General features: G+C 45.0%; 1 protein-coding gene across 4 annotated transcripts; it reads right to left on the reverse strand.

Annotated features, from left to right (window-relative positions):
• Positions 1–397: 397 nt before the first annotated feature.
• Positions 398–18,874, reverse strand: senp6a (SUMO specific peptidase 6a). 4 transcript variants are annotated; one of them, XM_041064579.1, is made up of 23 exons: positions 18,760–18,874; positions 14,513–14,606; positions 13,364–13,427; positions 12,452–12,558; positions 11,655–11,807; positions 10,280–10,350; positions 9,143–9,234; positions 7,720–8,113; positions 6,483–6,721; positions 6,114–6,254; positions 5,682–5,715; positions 5,185–5,373; positions 4,663–4,856; positions 4,131–4,327; positions 3,902–4,018; positions 3,678–3,800; positions 3,499–3,591; positions 3,064–3,407; positions 2,770–2,858; positions 2,538–2,626; positions 1,966–2,034; positions 1,444–1,594; positions 398–1,203 (listed from the first exon to the last, which is right to left on the reverse strand). In XM_041064579.1, the coding sequence occupies exons 1-23, from the start codon at positions 18,788–18,790 to the stop codon at positions 967–969; spliced, it is 3,312 nt and encodes a 1,103-aa protein (XP_040920513.1). In that variant the 5' UTR covers positions 18,791–18,874; the 3' UTR covers positions 398–966. The 4 variants fall into 4 exon arrangements, with proteins under 4 accessions (XP_040920513.1, XP_040920512.1, XP_040920514.1 ...); XM_041064578.1 differs by having other exon boundaries at positions 9,143–9,237; XM_041064580.1 differs by lacking the exon at positions 14,513–14,606 and having other exon boundaries at positions 9,143–9,237; positions 18,760–18,872.
• Positions 18,875–18,892: the final 18 nt, after the last annotated feature.

Here is an 18,892-nt window from a genome sequence, read left to right on the forward strand (position 1 = left end):
CAATTTGACTAAATTATTAATCAAACAACACGATCAAGAGATTGTGATAACTGAGAATGAAAATAATCAAACCTGCAGCCCCACTTTAATAAAGCCAATCAATGTAAGCGGTATATGTCTCAGCTTGGAGACAAAAATAAATTTTTACATTCAGTCTGAGTGTTTTTATCCTGCTTGCTGTTTATCTTCACTTACTTGTTTTTTTTTTTTTTTACCTCTCACATAAAAATCCCTTTAAAACTTTCTTTTGTCCAAGAGTCTCAGGACTGGGAAATAATCACAGATGTATTCAAGACTTTTCCAGTAAAACACACACACACACAGTAAATCTGAGCTGTGTGTCTTTCTGATGACACGCATCATGAATAAAGAGCTAAGGCCACAGAAGTGCTCTTGCATCTACGTTTGCTTTTAATGCTGAAAATGTTCATCCACTCCACATCGAAGAGACACAACAAGCACTGAACTACGTATGTGACTCGTGAGCTGGAAGTCAACTCTCTGAAAACCGTCCTTTTTTCTAGTCGTGGATTGTTAACTTACAAATAACAGCAACTTCCTCTATGTTTATTATTATTATTTTGTTTTCCTCCACACAGCCTGAAAGCATAAAAAATAACGATGCAAGAGCGAAACAGTATCTTCTGCACAGATTCTCGAGGAAAGAAGAACATCTATGAAAACATAACTTAAGGGGCCACTTCATGAATGACTCATAAAACAGTAAATTACAAAGGCAGCGGAAAAACTCCAGCATATTTACACTTCATGTTTTATTCAATACAAATTTAAAGGTGTGTCTGATGTTTGTGGTTAATGGAGGGAGTTAAGGACCGTTTCAGACGTGTAGAAGTGAAACCAGCAGCGTACAATCAGCTCGCCCCCCATTCGCCCCCCGCCCCGCCCCGCCCACACTCGGCTCGGGAGTGACGGAGCAGCGAGGAGGAGGAGGAGGGTGGGGTCGTTTCAGGGGCTGATGGGTAGGTTTGGCAGCCGGCCCGTCGACCCAGAAGTCTCTTCAATCTCGGGCTCCTCGGGAGAGCTGGGTGGAACCCTGACCTGGTCGGACTCCTCTTTGTCCAGTTCTTGTTGAGCCTGAATCTTCAGGATCAGCTCCTTGATCTCCTCACGCTTCGTCTTCATCCGCTGCTGAGGAAACCACTCCGACAGGTTCAACGGCAGATGGAAAGAGGGAATCGGATTCTGCGAGGAAAGATCAGACATTATTTCTTCACTGACTCTTACTTCATCTCATTTTTTCCTCTGTGTCTTTATATTTAAAAGTCCAACTGTGTCTTTTGTGTCTAAGAAAAAAAGAAAAAAACTTAAAACTTTTTTCATTTGCACAACAGAAACATGAACCACTGCGCTGAGGGAATGAGAAGGAAGAAGAAATGAAAAAATAAAAAAATGTGGACGTCATGCTGAGGTTCCTCCTCTCACCTCGAAGAAGCTCTCCACATACTGCAGGATGTAAACGCCGCAGTCGCTGAAGTTATCCTGCTGAGGCACACGTGGGCTGGAGCCCCTCATCACGTCCTTCCCAAAACTCCGCTGAGTCCCTTTACGCACCTCCCACTCCACCTCCAGGTACCTAAAACAAACGCGCACACTGTCAGTCACCAGCAGTGATGGTTTAACAAGTTAAAAAAATTAATCAGATTAAATGTCCTCAGTCTCAGTCAGACGCTGAGCTGCAGGAGGGGTGTGTGTATTTTGTGTGTCTCCGATGCATCGTATGTCAAACTGTCTCCTTCACTCCCCTTGAAGCTCATTTCGTGACTCTCATTACATTCATCAGATGTAAGACATGAGTCTGGGACATGAAGTCTCACAGTCTGCACTGACAGTCCCTTTATCTGTGTCAACGTTAACGAGGTTCTGCTACAGAGACAAAACTTTACGTGTGACGTTATGTGTCTGCAGCTCAGTGCAGGAGCAGCAGCAGCAGCAGCAGGAACTCACTCTCTCAGAGTTTTCACCACCGTGGACCTGGCCGGACCTCGCAGGGAGTCCATGATGAGAATACAAGGCCTGAGGGGAGACACAACACGCGGGGGTAAACTTTCAGGAAATGTTTACAAGTTAATAAGAAGAAAAGCTGTGGACGAAGGACACTGCAGCTACTCAGTGTGTTTCAACAGGACACGCTGGATCATCCTTCAGAAACAGTTACTGGCTCTTTGGCCTCAGAAGCTCTGAGCTCGTTATGTTCACCTTAAATTTGGGAAATTCTCTGAATCAGCTGTGAAAGTAACTGAAAACAAACAAAGAAGGTTTTTCACCTAAAAACAAATCGATGTATTTAACAGAAAAGCTTCAACGTCCCTGAAGTGAACGACTGAAAATGATCATTGAACTTAAACACAGTAAAACTGCTCATATTCACTGTCAAAGCTGAAATGATCATCATTAACCAGCGTGGTGAGGTGAGCTCACTCGCTCACGCCCTCCTGCTCCCACTGACTGCAGCTCATCAACATAAACAGAGCAGCAGCGCCTCCTGTAGGTGAAAAGCCAGACGTGCATCCACTCACTGTTTGCAGAGGTTCGGTTTGGAGGCCAAACCAGAGGCGTCGGAGCAGAGAGCGTCTTCGGCCAGAGTCCCGTCCTCACTGCACTCGTCCTGAAGAAACAGGAGTTTTTAGTTTTTCATTTCCAGCTTCTTAAATTCTGACAATAAACTTCACGAAAGGACAGATGAGACAGGACAGATGAGACGGGACAGAGACGGACGGTAAGTTAAGAACAGAAATCAGAGCCGAGTACCTGACAGGAGCTCTGGTCATCAGAGAAGGTGTAGGTGTCGTTGCCTCCTTTTGCTGAACTGTAACAAACACTGATTCTGTGCAACTCACCTGAAAAACACAAGCACAAACAAAACACACCATTAATCTTCATCCTGATGACTCAGGTTACTGCAGCACAGGAACATCAGTGTGATGATGTGTTTGTTCCACACAGAACAGCTGCAGTAGGAACAGTTTTCTTATCCAGACGCTGATATTCAAAGCTAAGTTAAAACCCTGCACACACGTCACCTAACATCAGACGACCACTCACTCGTGTACGGCTGCTCGGCGTCGACCTGGCCGTTGCCGGACTTTGTGGGGGTACTGGAGTGCTCTGGTCCCCCATCTGTGAAGGCAAAGTTCTCCTTGGCAGGGTCACTGTCGGGCTGAGTATCTCCCGTTGCCTCGGGAACGGTGGGGGACGGCTGCTCCGAGGAGCTGTCCAGCCCGTCTCTGTCCGGGGACAGAGGACGACAGTGGTCCGGGATGTTCTCCTCTGATGTGGGATCAGCGGCCGAGGTGGAGGCTGGAAATTGGCCCCGGTACAGCGGGTTCTGCTCGTACAGCAGACCATCCAGGCCCGGGAAGCAGATGACTGCCAGGTACCAGTGAGCTCTGACAAGATAAGAGTTTAAACCAGTTACAGGACTTAAGTTTGCTCTTAAATCCAGTAAAATGTAAAACCTTTATCGAACTTAAAACTCACGACTCGTTGATGGGAACAAAAATAAAGTCCTTCTGGAACAGATCCACATGCCGGGTCCACGTCTTCACCCTGTTGTGCTTCCTCTTCTGGATTCTGGGGAACCAAAGACAGCGGCACATTTAGTCTGAGAATGGAACCTGATTTGAAAAGCTCCTCTGCTGAAGCTGCTGGACACTCACGGCAGGTTCGTTGTGTCTGGAACGTTTCTTCGCTCTCTCTGGTTCAGTCTCTTGTAAAAGAAGGAGCTGAACACGTGGATTCTTTGTGCATCTTCTTTTTTCAATTTCTCTAAAACTAAATATCTGAAAAACAGTGAAATGACTCATTTCAGTGTGAAAATCACACAGATATTTTCATTTTGTGTTCTGTGAGGAAATCGGCTACAAATAAGTAAAAACCTTACTTTAAATAAAAGTCTATAATAACGTCGTTTAGAAATTCTCCATCGTTAAGGCAGTGGAGGTCTTCATTGGTGACTGATATGCCACCTTTGGCTGGAGGAGGAGGATACACCATCAATCTGGAAAACAAACATGGATCAAACTGTTGCATCAGTGCTGAGGCGAGTCAAAGCTACATTCGATTATCAGCGGCTTCACCACGACTCCGCCCACAGCAGACGAGTCACTCACTTGACGATTGGTCCGGAGAAAGTGGGCTGGAGGTCGGTCATGTCCTCGTCTTCATCTTCAAAGTAGCTGCTGGACTGCTGGCGGGTAGCCATCCGCGTACGTATGGGCATTGTGACGGGCGTCATCGGGGCGACCTGCGTGACCTTGCTGCCCGGGGTGACCTGGCTGATTTTGGGAGAAGTTTTTACTGGCTTCACCTGCAGAGAGGGACAGGTGTGTGTGAGGACCGAGAGGACAAACACCCACAGTGTCGTCTATAAACTGCCCCTGTAGGAATTTGTGACAGGGTTAGGGTTTTTATTCTTCCTCAATTTCAGGAAATTTTTCCCACAAATCTGCTCAAAATGAAAAGATGCTAGAAAAGTGTGAACCACAACAACAACACGTAAAAACAATCCAATTCCACTTCTATCAGCAAAATTCAAATAAAAATCAGACCTCAATCTCCATAACAAACCTCCTTGTAACTATGGCTACTGCTGTCAGTGCCAAAGACTCCACATGGTCCCGGGTTTCCACGCAGAACACCCACCTTCTCCTCCTTCTGCTTCGTTGCCTTGTTGTAGTTGACCAGTCGGATGTTGGCCTCTTCGAAGGGCAGCTTGGCGGGGAAGTTGCTGAGGTTGTTGGTCCTGCCAATCTCACCCAGGATGTCCTCCAGGATCATCTGCTCCTTCATCGCCAGGCCGTTCTCGAAGATCAGAACGATGTACTTCTCGTCTGACTCTGGCGGTGCAGAAGAAGAGACGCACAGGTGTTTGTTTTCAGTGAGACTCATTCGGTTTGACCGTTAGCTTCAGTAACACAGAAAAAAGGTCGACAGCAGCTTCGGAAAACACTCCGAGCTCGTTATTGTGTGATTCCTTTAAAAACTGATTCACTGTCACTTATTTTTGATTTTAGCTAACAGCAGCCTCTTACCACGGCACTCCAACATGACCCGAGGTGCATCCTGTGAGCTTTATCCTTTAACTCTCTCCATCAGGTGTTACTATGCCATCTTGTCCAGAGTTTGGCGTATGTGTAGTGCATTTGTATAAGTGTGTATACTCACGGTCCCCGGCACAGTCGTACCACTGTCCTCCCTTCTCCTTGGACATGTTGAGCTGTGTGCGCAGGCGGACGCACTCCTCCGGAGTCGTCTGGAAGAACAAGACGGGAAGCTTTCGGACGCTGCACCACTCGCAGCTGATCAGCTCCGACGCCCGAAGACAAACCTTCTCTATGCTGTTGCGCTCTTGACCTGAAAGTTTCCACAAGAATCACTCAGGTTTAAATCACATGATCATGGGTCACGTGTTGCTGCGTCTAGTGGTTTATCTTTCGTGCTGGTGTTTCCATGTTTGTTTGTTTTTTTCTAAACAAAAAGTTGCCACAATTATGTGCACGACTAATCTGCTGACGAGCCCAAACAGAAAGCTGCACGGCTGCATCTTTCTGAAACAGCAGACAGCGGCAGCGACCGTGGTGCCATCGCACTCCACCGATGTCTGAGGCGGCAGCTCTGCACACCGTGTTTTATTTACTGAATTCATTACCGCTGCTTCATACCTTCAGTTTCCAGCTGGATGTGGTCGATGGAAAACTGGAAAGAGGAAGAACAAAACAAACATTTATTCACTTTTTTTTTATTTCCATTCCCTTTTTCTTTCAAAGTCTGTTTCCTGGGCTCGGATCTCTTTTCAGCATTTGAAGATTTTGGTTGGTATTCTGTTTTTTTTTTTTTAATGTGAGTTATTTTCTCTTTCATTTACCACCACTGCAAATACCACAGTCTTAACTGTGCTGTATTTACCCTGAACCAGGCCTTTATTTACCTCAATTTAAGATAAATTCAGCGCTTGAAGACAGATAATGGGCCTCAAGCTGCACTTTTCAGTTTCATTTACCAAATCAGCCTTTATCACAGACCAGAAAACCGTTGATGGCAGACAAATCGTCTCTATGTGCCATATTTCAAAGTAAGAGCATTAAAGTACTCACAACGACAGGTTTCGTCACCATCCTCCGTAGAGTTCCGACTCTTACGCTCCGACACTCCAGGATGATGCTGTCGCACTTCGTGGACATGAATTTGGGTTTCTTCGTCCTCGGTGAAAACTGCTCAGGGGGTTGATTTCCAAACTGCAAAATCATTTTAAAAAAAAGAAAAGAAAAATATGTGACTTCAGGGACAGTATGAGGTCGACTTCATTCACGGGGAAATTCAAAAACGATTCTACTCGTTTGTGGCTCAGTAGAAACGGATGACTCCCAGAGAGCTCGAGAAAAACTGACGCATCATCATGATACCAGTGAACCGGACCTCTAGCTGCTGGTTGGCTACATGGAGAAGGGTCAGCTGACTCCCACCTGATCTTTCATCCGAGCTCTCCGTGGTATCGTGATCTTCATGTTGACGTCTTCGAAGAATTCAGTGTTTATCTCCTCCTGATCTCCAGCGCTCTTCACGGCTGCCTCCACTCTCCCTCCGGAGGGCGCCGGCGAGGAGTGTGCCGAGTCCGCCGGTCGGGGGGAAACGCTGTCCAGTCTGTTGACACTTCCTGTGCTGGCGTTGTCGGCCTCCTCCTCGTCATCGCTGGACAGGACGACTGAAGAAGGAAAGCGAGAACTTAACAGAGTGCCAAAAACACCTGTAGACAGTTCCTCACCACACAGATCCCATGAGGACCTTCACATCTGCAGCATCTACAGATTAAATACACGGATTTTTCATGTCCTTTTTCTTTCACTTGACAGAAACAATCTTGTAAAAAGTTGTTCTGCTTTATGCTGATGAGGCTTTAATGTGTTTGGGGAGAGAAACGTCGCCCTGATGAGATTGCAGTTTCTTCCTGGGCCTATTTACCCACCGAGGTACTTTACTTGAACCGGTGGAATAATTACTGCACCTGCTATTAGTCCTTGAAACTGGCGCTGATGAGAGTAAATGAAAAAGCCTTCAGATAGGCAGCAGAGGGTCTGATTTAAGAACTGACAGGCTGTCAGAGGATCCTCGCAGTTCAGTCTCTGCTCCCTCTGAAGCAATTTAAACATCACAGTTTGACAAGGGGCCTTTGACAGCGATGTTTGTATCCATTTAGCTGAGCACAGGAACTCACAGTGCTCTGCCCTGCATGCTTCAGTTTGGATACCGAGGAGAGAAAATGTTGGTTCAGTTGGTTGGACGACACTTCGTGATGAGCACCTTTACTCAAATACTGTATTTCAGATTCAGAGGTACTTGTTCCTTCTGCTGTGGGAAACTTTTTTTTTCTTTCCTTTTTTACAATTTGAGCCATGATATGACATTTTTACATCGTGAATAAGAACCAGCACCTCCTCCCCTTCAGTCTGGCTCCTGACTGCAGCCAGCTGAGTCAAACAGCTGAAAACAGTCCAGAACATCCTGAACTAAATTCCAGTTCATCTCCACTGGTCACTGAAACTGGTGCCAGGAACCAAATACCAGACAAACACTTCGGAGCTGCACAGACTCTGCTACAGATCTGTGAGCATCGAGTGTCGTAACTCGCTGTCTGATGTGTCATGGACGTTGGTTGTTGCTACAGCATCGACACTTGTGTGTGATAAAAACTGGGGTACTTACTGGGGTCGTTGAGCTCTTGCTGCTGGGCCGCCATCATCCTCTTCCCTTTGGGGGGGTTCCTGGCTCTGCAGCAGCTCGACGTCCCGGGTACCAGAGGGGACCTGCCGTTGTTCAGAGGCAGCAGGGTTCCTCTGGCGTTCGTGACTCGTATCGGCAGAGTCTCCCCGCGGGGCGCCCTCATGGTCGTGGCCGGTTTGTAGAAGTTCTGCGGCAGGCTGTTTGGTCCGGGGGAGGGCTGGGATCTGATGGGGGGTCGGGGGGTCGGGGATGACAGCCTGGCCTGCTGACGGGGCACCAGCGCCGGACTGTTCCCACAGTTCTGACACTTGCTGCTGTCCTCGCTGGGCTTGTTGCACTTCACACACACTGACTGATAGTTGGTCGGCCGGAGAGGCTGCCATAGAAAAACACTTGGGGTTTTTTTTTGGCCTTTTAGGGGCAGAGGACTCACAACAAGCTACAAACACAAATGTCTCACACATCATCCCCTTATGAATGTGGCTAACGGCTAATGCTTCAGAAAAACTAAATCTATTCAGAGCAACATTATCACCTCGTGGTAAGTCCAACATTCAGCTGTTCTCGCTGTTTGATGACTCTTTGAGAAGAGAGGTGGTTTGTGATTTGCCTGCTGACCACACACAGGAAGACCGTATTCAAATACCTCCATAAACTGTAAGAATGCTTTTCATTCACACTGCCTTTCTGTTTCTAAAGGTCGCAGGCTGATCACAGCACGCTCTGTCCCAGAGAACTGCTGAATATGGAGCACTTGGATTAAACCTTGGATATACAGCAGGCTGTGTGTGTGTGTGTGTGTGTGTGTGTGTGTGTGTGTGTGTGTGTGTGTGTGGCACCAGCTGCAGTGTTGGAGGTCTGCTGGAGAGGATGTGAGGACAAAGTGATGAGAGCGGATGATGGACAGGAGGAGCACTCGTATCGTGACAACATAGAAACAAGTGAGGACCCGCTCAGAGGCTGAACCTAACTCATAGGATCTCATGTTTAAGGAGGGAAACAGCGAGGCTGGAGGGAGTTCAGGCATCTTTGGCAAGCTGAGCTTCCACTGGATGGAGAGTGTCGTCTCAGTTATGGTAATCATAACCTACAACACCTATAATGGTCCAATCTGCGACTTTTAATTGTTACTTGCGACAGTTTATGTAGATTTATGCTGAAATGTCAGTTTGATACTCATCATTGTGAAAATGTAATCGGCTCATACTGAGTTTTTAAAGCTGTGTCACTCTGATCAGCTCTGCCTCTGTTTTCTCATTCTCTACAGAACCTGGTAGAAAAAACTCTCTGTTTTAAGACATTCATTCTACAGCATCTTGTGGATTATTCAAAACTAGACTTTTTTTCTTATTTGAAATCACGAACTGTGAATTAACGTCATGACGATCTTGTTGTTTCGACTCACCTCCGCTGCTTTGACCTGTGAAGGGAAACTACCGCAGCCTTCATGGGGTTTCCTCTTCTGCTGGACGCGACGTTTGATGTTCAGGGACTCCTCTGCTGAAAGGTTAAACCATAAAAACAATCAAAGCAATGTGGGGGATGATAATCCTTAAATATGGGGACGATATGGGGATCTTATTATCAGTCTGTCCTTGAAGACATTCTCACTGTTGTACTTGGTTGTGCACATGAAAAGTGACAGAAACAAAAAAAAGAGAGCTGAAGGGAGAAGTTCAAAACCCGAGTCCCTCTGCACAGCCGGGCTTCTGAAGCTATTCACCCATCTGACAGGCACTTCTGAGGAAACATCCTGGCAGCTTAAACCCGAAATGTAAAAACATATTCAACACTTGAGAAACTATACAGCTGCATATCTTATCTCCCTTTAATGCTGTTATTATGAGCAGCAGAGCTTCAGCAAACATCTCACTGCACAAGGACACTCTGATTTAATCTCTCCGAGCCATAGCAGCCTTAAAACAGGGAGTGAAAAGGCTGATGACAAAAAACCTGCTGTGGGAACGGTTTCGCTCCAAGGTCACCTTTATCATTCCTTCTTTTTCTCTCTTTTTTTTTTTTTTGAAAGACCACCTGATCCTTCTCATATTCGGGGAGTTGTTTCGGCTGCAGAGCCTTTATTAGCCCGGCAAGTGTTTCATAAGCTCTATTCCCTCAGCCGGGAGCTTGGAGGATTAATGTGGGAGGCCCGAGATCTCCTCCTCCTCCTCCGACACCACTGGCAGGAGCAGGGAGGAGGTCCAGCCCAGATCTGGCTGTCACACTCATCATCGCATACACAACCTGCTCACACACATTTTCCACCAGTACACAGATACTGATCAGTGCTCATCATACAGACACACACAAAAGCAAACCACAAGCATACACACACCACATCTATGCATTCCACATGAAGCACACACTCACAAACACACAGGATCCAGTCCTCTGTTCCCAGCAGGAGGAACACAGCGTACCTATCAAAATTCAACACCAGCTATCTTCCAGTAATCACTACCACCCTCTTCTCGTCAGAAACAGTTCAAGAAGGATTTAAAAAACATCCTGTGTGGTGTGTTTGGTGACTGGTGGACAGTACCTGGGATCTCTGGACAGGTGAGGACAATGCTGTCCACTTCTACAGCTTGTTGTGTGGTGGAAAAGTCGTTTCTGCAGGAGGAGAAACTTGGTCAGTGAAATCACTGGAGAAAACATGCTCTGCATAAACCTCTAACCAGCCCGGCAGCCAGGTGATGCTAAAAAAAATATACAGGACATCTCAGGGACCTTTTAACGACTTTCGAGGTTTAAATCAAAAATCCAGATGTTGGCGACTGATTCGATGATTTGACCAAACAAGATTTTTTTGACACTGATCTGAAGATGTCAGCTTTGGCTCTTTCATCTGCCTCAGTGTTTTATGACCCAGCCTTTATTTGTGCTTTGCTTTTACATAAGAATGTATAGAAGATATACAGCACGCACTTATATGATAAAACCAATTACATGCGTCACTGAAAGTCCCTGTTCCTGCATTATAATGTGCTACATTCTGAAATAAAGCTGGAAAAAAAATCATCAGCTTCAGGCTGAAAGAATCAGTTTGGGCTGAGGGAAGAGTACGAAGCAGACGGTCCAACATCAAAGCACCTGGTTCCACTAACACTCAGCTAATATCAATGTAGGAGGTCGGGTTTAGTCACAGTCATGCAAAAGATGAATTTTACACAACAACCAACAAAGGAAAAGGAAACCAACATGTCAAGAGAAATTCTGCTGATGCACAAACAAAACCAGAAAAAAAGAAAATGTTCCGGTGACATGAAATGAAATCCAGTCTGTCAGCAGACTCACTCAGAGAGGCAGCTGGATCAAAGTCTTACCTCTCCTTCAAATCAAGGCTGCTTGAAGACAGAAATCAAACAGGGAAACGTCTCACTGATAAAATCAACTTGTGCCATAATTCATTTTTTACAGCCGGCACTTCAATTAAACTGATTTTTTTTTTGAACCAAACCTCAACACCAGACTCTTATCTATCCACAGGATGAATGAAATGAACCACACTGAAACTACTTTCATCTCCATTTAAGAATATCTTGTGTGCATCAAATACACACTTATCTGATTCAAGTAAACTCACAGTGCCACACAGACTCCACTCATTTTCCACAGGAAAGTAAACAATATGAGAAAGAACAAATGAGCTGAGGTTTATATTCATTTTGGTTTTTTTCCAGACAAAATCCACTAATTCTGTCCTCTGGACCAGAGACGTTAAAACTGTCAACACACATACAAGACACACTTATTTTTAAATTCAAACATGTTATTTCATCCCCTCACTATGGGCAGTGTTAAACTGAAGTAAGTAGGAAAACATAAATAAAACAGAAACTCGTTCTTTTTCTCAGTGATTTCCCAAACACCAGCAGGACAGACGTGAAACCCTGCCTGGACTCACTCTGTCTTACCTTTGGACTGGCTTCCTTATTGCAGAGGGCACCTGTGCGTGCTGAAAGTGTCGCCCTTGTAAATAGATTCCTTGTGAAGATGCAGAACTGATGACCAAATAGTTGGTTTTGTTGGGCACGGGGGAGGACGTCGCTAATGACAGAGGGACCTCGCTGCAGGAGACGAAGACAACGGAAAGTCAAACGCTCCGTAACATAAAAACTACCACTGCAAATTCATGTTAAATAAACCGGCTTACTTGAAACTGAGGCTCAACAGCCATTTTACAGTGTAAACATAAGCACATTGTTCCCTTCACTTCAATGGTTTCAGTTTGATTTAGTCACTAAATCTCTGTAAACAGGATCTTAGTTCTGTTCAGCAGCTGAAATCCAGAGGAGCTGATAAAAATCTTTAATTAATACAGTGAGTTATTAATCACCAGAGTTTACCACAGAATACTAGTCATTCGGAAAAGTTCATAACCAATTGAATTATGTCATTTCTTAGACTGATATATATAAACAGAAGAAACAGCATTCACATTAACTGACTTGACTTCATGTTGTCTGATGCCGACAGTAGATTTATTATAATTCTGTTTTATGGGGAAAACTGTTTGGCAGTAACCAGTAAAGTGAAGCACGATTCTTCTCATCAAAATAGAAGTTTGTGAACTAACAGTAGAACAGTAGTCAGTTTTTCCACATTTCAGACAGATTTTAAACCGCTGCTGTTTTTATTTCCAAACCACCTGAACATGATCGTGTTCCAGACATTTCAGCGACAGAGTTTGAGTAAAGGGGAGACACTGTACCTGAGCTTTCTGGAACCCAGCTTGTTCAGAGACCTCATGTGATTATTTGACCGGTTTTCATACGTTCTCAGGGGATCAGAGGAAGTGAAGTGCCTCAGGGTGGGAGACTGGAGAGACAACACACACATTAATGAAACAAAGGGAGGGAAGAGGAGGAGGCCGCACAACTCAAAGCCTACACCGATGAACCAAAACATTATGACCCCCCCTGCTCCCAATACGCTGCTGCTCCTTCATGTGCTGCAAAAACAGATACGAGCCCCCAAGACCTGGACTCCACAAGACCTCTGACGGTTCCCTGTAGGATCTCGCACCAAGACGCTGGCAGCAGATCCTTTAAGTCCTGTGAGCTGCGAGGTGGAGCTGCTGTGGATCAAACACCCGCCTTCCACATTATCCACTTCACCTGTGAGAGGTCATATTATTTTGGCTCACCTGTGTATAGTCTCACTAACAACTCTGCAACCCTCAAAGTTTTTCTGGAAGTCGGCGACAGGTGATGCTCTGACCTGCGCTCATCAGACGAAGCTGTTTCCTCTGAACAAATCCAAACTAGTGTGAATGTGATCCACAGTGGAACAATCACAGACCAGCACCCTGCCTCCAGCACATTTACACAACAACAACAACAACAACAACAACAACAACAACAACAGCAGCAGCAGCAGCAGCAGCAGCAGCAGCAGCAGCAGCCCTTGAAAATGACTCCCGTGGCGCCCCAGCAGTGTTAGCTCATGGACCACTGGGGGTCCTTTGGGTGCCATTGCTCTGCAGCACCCGGCGCCAGTCAGGCCCTGGCATCAGCACCAATCAGAGAGCCCCACGGCCCACTGGGAGACACCGATACCAGGGGCGAGAGACAGGAAATGAGAAGGAGAGACGAGAGAGCGGAGTTCAGGGAGAGCGGTTTACCTTTTTCTCCTCGGGGGAGGTGGGCGGCTGCCGGTCCATCTCCTCCATGCTCACCACGCTCGCACTGAGAGGAACAGAAAAAAACGAGGGTCTGATCAGAACCGTGTGAACTCACCGTCACATACATTTTTATTCAGCCTGTGTTATGTTGTTTAATGTCTGTCTGTGTATCAGTGAAGGTATAAAATAACATGTCTGCACATGAATGGACGCAGTGTTTGTGTTGGTAAAAGCCAACAGCTAGAGACAAAATGATTAGTCAGTTAATCGATCGGTTAATAGCATCTATTTTAATATCTGTTTAATCATTTGAGCCAATTTTAAAACAAAATGCCAAAAGTTTGCTTGTTTCCTCCAATGATGATGATGATTACAGTTTTTCTCTGTTTTATCTTACATCAGTGCAAACTGGACATCTCTGGGTTTGACCTGCTCTGTCTGACTAAATGATCTGAGGATGGTATCTTCAAACGACATTTAACAGACGGCAACTCACTGATTAATCAAGAAAATAATCAGCAGATTAATCAGTGATGAAACCAACAGTCAGTTCCAGGCATACCATCTGCTGACATTTATATTTACACACTGAAAAATCTGATGTTAATATGTATTTACTGTTCCTTCCACAGCCTGACCGATTTATCAGCACAGCCAATTTAATCTTATCACTTACGCCGACGACATGACAGTGTTTGTTCCTCACAAAGCACCGACAAAATTATTTTTCATCCCTCTCTCTCTCTCTATATATATATATAAATGTATCCTTGACAGCTCCCACCTTGCAGGTATTTCAACAAGGAAACACTGACACTCTAACTTTGTGGGGGCATTATTGTGTTTTTGTTGTGCCAAGCCAATCAGCATTCATTATATGTGATCTGATATTCGCTATCAGCCGACGTATCGGTCCAACCCCAGCAGATTCCAGTTTGTACAGCAGCATAGAGGACTCGCATGCAGACAGTGTTTTATGTGGCCGCACTAAAAGGCCAGTGAGTATATCATCAGAGACGGGAATAGCCTGCTCATCAGCAGAGGTGTCACTGGGGTCTTTTCCTGTATGTGGAGGGAGAGCTATGTGGTGGAGAAGTGATGCAGTGCAGCGCTGGTGGTGCTGAAAACGAGGGCCGGAGAAGTGCTTACTCATGTCCCCTTTCCTCTTCACTGTCACCAGAAAGAGAAAAGCTCCAGTTGTGCTTGTACCCTCCATCTCGCCTGGTCTCTGATCTATCCAGGGCTTGAATTGAATAATAAACCAGACTCACGTCAGTGCAGGGAGACAAGACCAAGACACAGGCATCAGCTGAAATGACCACTCAGAAGAAGCCACATTTCAGGGCTGGTCATTTCAGCTGGATGTTATGAAACAAAATCAGTAATAATTAGCAGCAGGGAATCTTGGGCTCCTTGCTAATTTTGCAAACAGACAACTGTAAAGGCATCATTCTATAAATAACACAAATACACTCATGTCACTGCATTAAAACATGATCAAAAGACACGTTTTTACATTCAATTTCCACCTTTTTCAGACTTAATGACTTCACTGATTCTTTGTTAATGATTCCGGTCAAAACATGGAGATAATGGTTGGATGAAACCAATTTCCTCTGTAAATCAGATTAAAATGAGAACACCAAATATCATGATCTGTGACATGAGAGTATATATTATATATATTATAATTAATAATGTCTCAGGGCTGTGTACTGTGTGTTTGACAGAACAGGCTGAGGGAGGAGCATCATTAGTGTGATTACTTGTATGACTTCAGTTACTGAGCAACAAGCGTCTCCGTCCACTTGCATTCTTACATGTGAAACTATGTCCATTTGGCTCTCTGAGGGACTGAAGCAGTTAAAAGAAAAGTCAACAGAAAAGCTGAAGTTTCAGGGACCCTGAGGGACCAACTCGCCAACCAAAGCTAAAATTATCTACCGCGTTGTTGACGCTCTGATCTTTAACGTCTGCTGGATGTCACAGTTACTGTTTTGCCACAACACTGTGGCTTCCTATTTCCGCCCAAAATCAACTGAAATTTGTGGAGATCAAAACAAAACACAAAGCAAAGGACTCACATGTGGAAGGATTTCCTTCGTTAAAGCTCGGAAACATAAACTCCAGACGTTAATAACGATTGTCGTATTTTGGCTGATTTATTCTGAGGCTGAGAAACTGTCCTGCGACTCTGTCTCAGCCAAACATCACCTCAGTCCTGCTGTTTAAACTCCAAACTAAACCCGGCCGCCTCACAAACTTCACCTCTGTAATCATGTTAATGCATGTTATCCATCTGACTGCAGGCCCAGCAGGTTATTTAAATACCCAGCTTACGAGATTCAGTACCTGTTATTTCATACACATGTGGCATAAATTCGAGCCTTAAAAGCTGCGTCCCTTCTCCTTCCCCCAAAACCAAATTGTGGGCTTCTGGGCCCATTTTCCTCCCGGCCTCGTGTGTAATGCCTCTGCCTTCCCTGTGCAGCTGTGGATTAGTCGACACTGAAGAGGACGACTAGCAGCAGAACGTTTAGGGAAAAACTGCTGCCTGTTTTCAGTGAATTAACCATTTCAGGGGTTTTTAAATGACGAGAACAATGATCTTTAAATGTTTAGAATCATATACTGGATAATGATCCCAGAGCTCTTCTGCCTCAGTTGGTTCAGTCGTCCAGTTCAATCCTGCACAAACCTAAATGAGCCTGTTCTTATCTCTCCCTGCTAATAGACAGAGTCGCCCCCGCACTCCGGTAAGTTCATGTTTTGCTCCATTTTCCAGCTTCATAAATCACAACAATTGCCCTGATAATGTTAGTGAGGCAGCATTTAGATTCCTTCTGAGCTTTAGTACACTCGTTTATTTTGTCTGCCGAGGTATAACCGAGGATTTCCTGCAGGACAAATCCACGATAGGACATTTCTGATGACAGCTACAAATACACAGCCACGATTTATCCCAGCAGACTGAACCGAGCGAGGCTCCTGCTTTGACTCTCATATAACGTTCAAATCCATACAGCCTCCTGTCACTTATGGCACGTATCAGCCCTCGGAGGAAATGTAATTCATCTATTTATTAAACATCCAGTTAATCCACCAAAAACGCGAGTCCGGTTTAAAGCCTGGGGCCCGTTTCACCAAACACGTTATTACATCTCTCCCTCATTTCCTGTCATCTCTCCACCGTTGCTGTCTAATAAAGGCATTAAATGCCCTAAAAAATAATAGTAACAAAAAAAAATGGGCGTTTCTCTGATTACAACATGTCAAACATCAAACATGCAAAAGCCCTGAATGACAATCATTAGGGAAATGTGGCGATTTGCATGTCGTTTGTGTGAAATGGGGCTTTGAACCAAATACGTCTTCAGTGATGTCTTACTGTGGCCACGTGGAGGAGGTAAAGGAGGCTGGATGTTAAACATGTCCAGTGGGCAAGGACCAAAAACCATCCAGCAAAGAAAGCTGAGACTGAATGAGAGCTCCAATTTTAGATCATTACATTTAAAACACTTGTCTGCTTGTGTTTATACAACAACTGAAAATAAAGTAAAAACAGTCCACTTTTGTTAAAGGGCAATAATGTCATTATTCTATATTTTACATATTGTCAACAAATCCCATGAAAAGACCCAAACCAACAACGTGTTAATCTGTCTGCTCTGTCTGTGGCTCTCAGCACCAACCTCGCTGGTACTTACTCTAAAAACATTTTTTATTGAGCACATTTAAAAACAACAAATGACCAAAGTGTTTTACAGAGAGAGCAAATTATGGGATTACTTGATCAATGATTCCAATCAAACAAAAACAAGCTGATTTAGGGCTCAGTGAGTTCCTCAAACAGCTGGACGCTGTGGTTTTTAGCAAACAAACAGGAGGAAACACTGTTGAGCAGAAGATTAATCCACATTTGGTGGTGTAATGAGTATTTACATATTAATATGTCCGTGTGTTCATGGTTATGAAGGAACATGTCACCCAGTGTGGCTCACTGATGTGTTTTTAATAGTTCTGGGACAATAATGGAGCTCTGAGGCTCAGAGGGATCTGATACATCAGGCTCTGATAAGCCACGATACTGGACAATAGGAGACATTCATTGTTGGTTTTTATCTTTTCATGGAATTTGTTAATAAGAAGCAGAAATGTAAAATATCCCAAGACTTATCCTTAAATGTGGGCTATTTTAGACTTTCATTCCGTCCTGGTTAGATTATAAAATACAAGCAAACGTTCTCATAAAGCAATCAGGTTCATGGAATTATAGTCTACAATAAAAAAAATAATACAGGCTATGTCCAGACCTTAGGGGTTTGGGAGGTTTAAAAATGCTTATAATCCTCAAAGTAAGGTAAAGATGCAACTATCATTTTCCTGATTGGTTAATTAGCCAGTTATCCATTTTTTGATTAAGCGATTAATCCTTTAATCTGTGAAACAAGAAAGAAAAGCAGCAAACCTACACTTCTGAGGTAAGGTACAGAGGCTCTGAGGTTTAAGGCACAGAAAAGTGTTGTTTCGGCAGAATCTGTTCTACACGTACATTAATTTGAACTCATATATTTAAGTCTAATTTGTGAGGAGGTGTCTAACTTCATCCATCTCAGGTATACCGCCAGAGCCCTGCCGGACACTACCATGTTTTAAATGCTGTTTTTATTTTATTCGTTTATGTTTTCAGGCATTTATCGTCCAGACTGTAAATATGGACTGTCAGACAGATGAAGCTCACCATGAGCAGGGACACTGACAGCATCAAACACTGGGCACATCTCTGTTTACTAGTTTTTACTGTTAATACTGGACATTAGCCAGCTAACATTTGAGGCTAGTTAGCAGGCTAGTTCGGGGACGGCAGGACCAGACAGGACAAACCCTGAATAATTTTATGTTCATTATTAAATAGTGTATGTGTCTCTGTGTGTGTAAACGTAATGTGGAGGCTAACTGCCTCGCAAACACAGGAAGGCCTGTCTCCGCTACCGCTACATCCAGCTCCTGCAGACCCAGCTAACCTCAGAGCTAACGGTAGCTAGCTCAGACTTGCAAGCCCAGATTCAGCTTAAAATCCACCAAACCGGACCGGACTCCCCCCTCCGGTCGCCGCCGCCGCCTCGGCTCCGTCTCCCCTCTCTGGAACCAAAGACGTGGCACTGTCACCGGCCTGGCGGCTCGTTTTAACCCCCGGCTGGATGAAGCTGTGCGGCTAACGTTAGCCAGCTAGCCAACCGTGCACCCGCTCCGGATCCACACACACATTTTGGACCGATTATGTGCACACACCAGCGGACCCAGGATCTGCCTCTGCGAGCAGAAATCCGAGGGCTGTGTGCGGGCAAAATGGCTGCGGCCCGGCCGGAGCAGCGGAGCCGAGTGTCACGGCTTACCTTCAAAGAAAAAGCTTCTGTTGTGGGCCATGTTTATTCCATGATCCTGCTCAGATGATAGGGTTGCTCATCAGACACCAGAGCAGCAGCTCGGCGGTGTGTAGCTGCAGAATGCTGCTCCGACCCTCGGAGA

Source organism: Toxotes jaculatrix, chromosome 19 (genome assembly GCF_017976425.1).
Source record: "Toxotes jaculatrix isolate fToxJac2 chromosome 19, fToxJac2.pri, whole genome shotgun sequence".
NCBI lineage: Eukaryota > Metazoa > Chordata > Actinopteri > Toxotidae > Toxotes > Toxotes jaculatrix.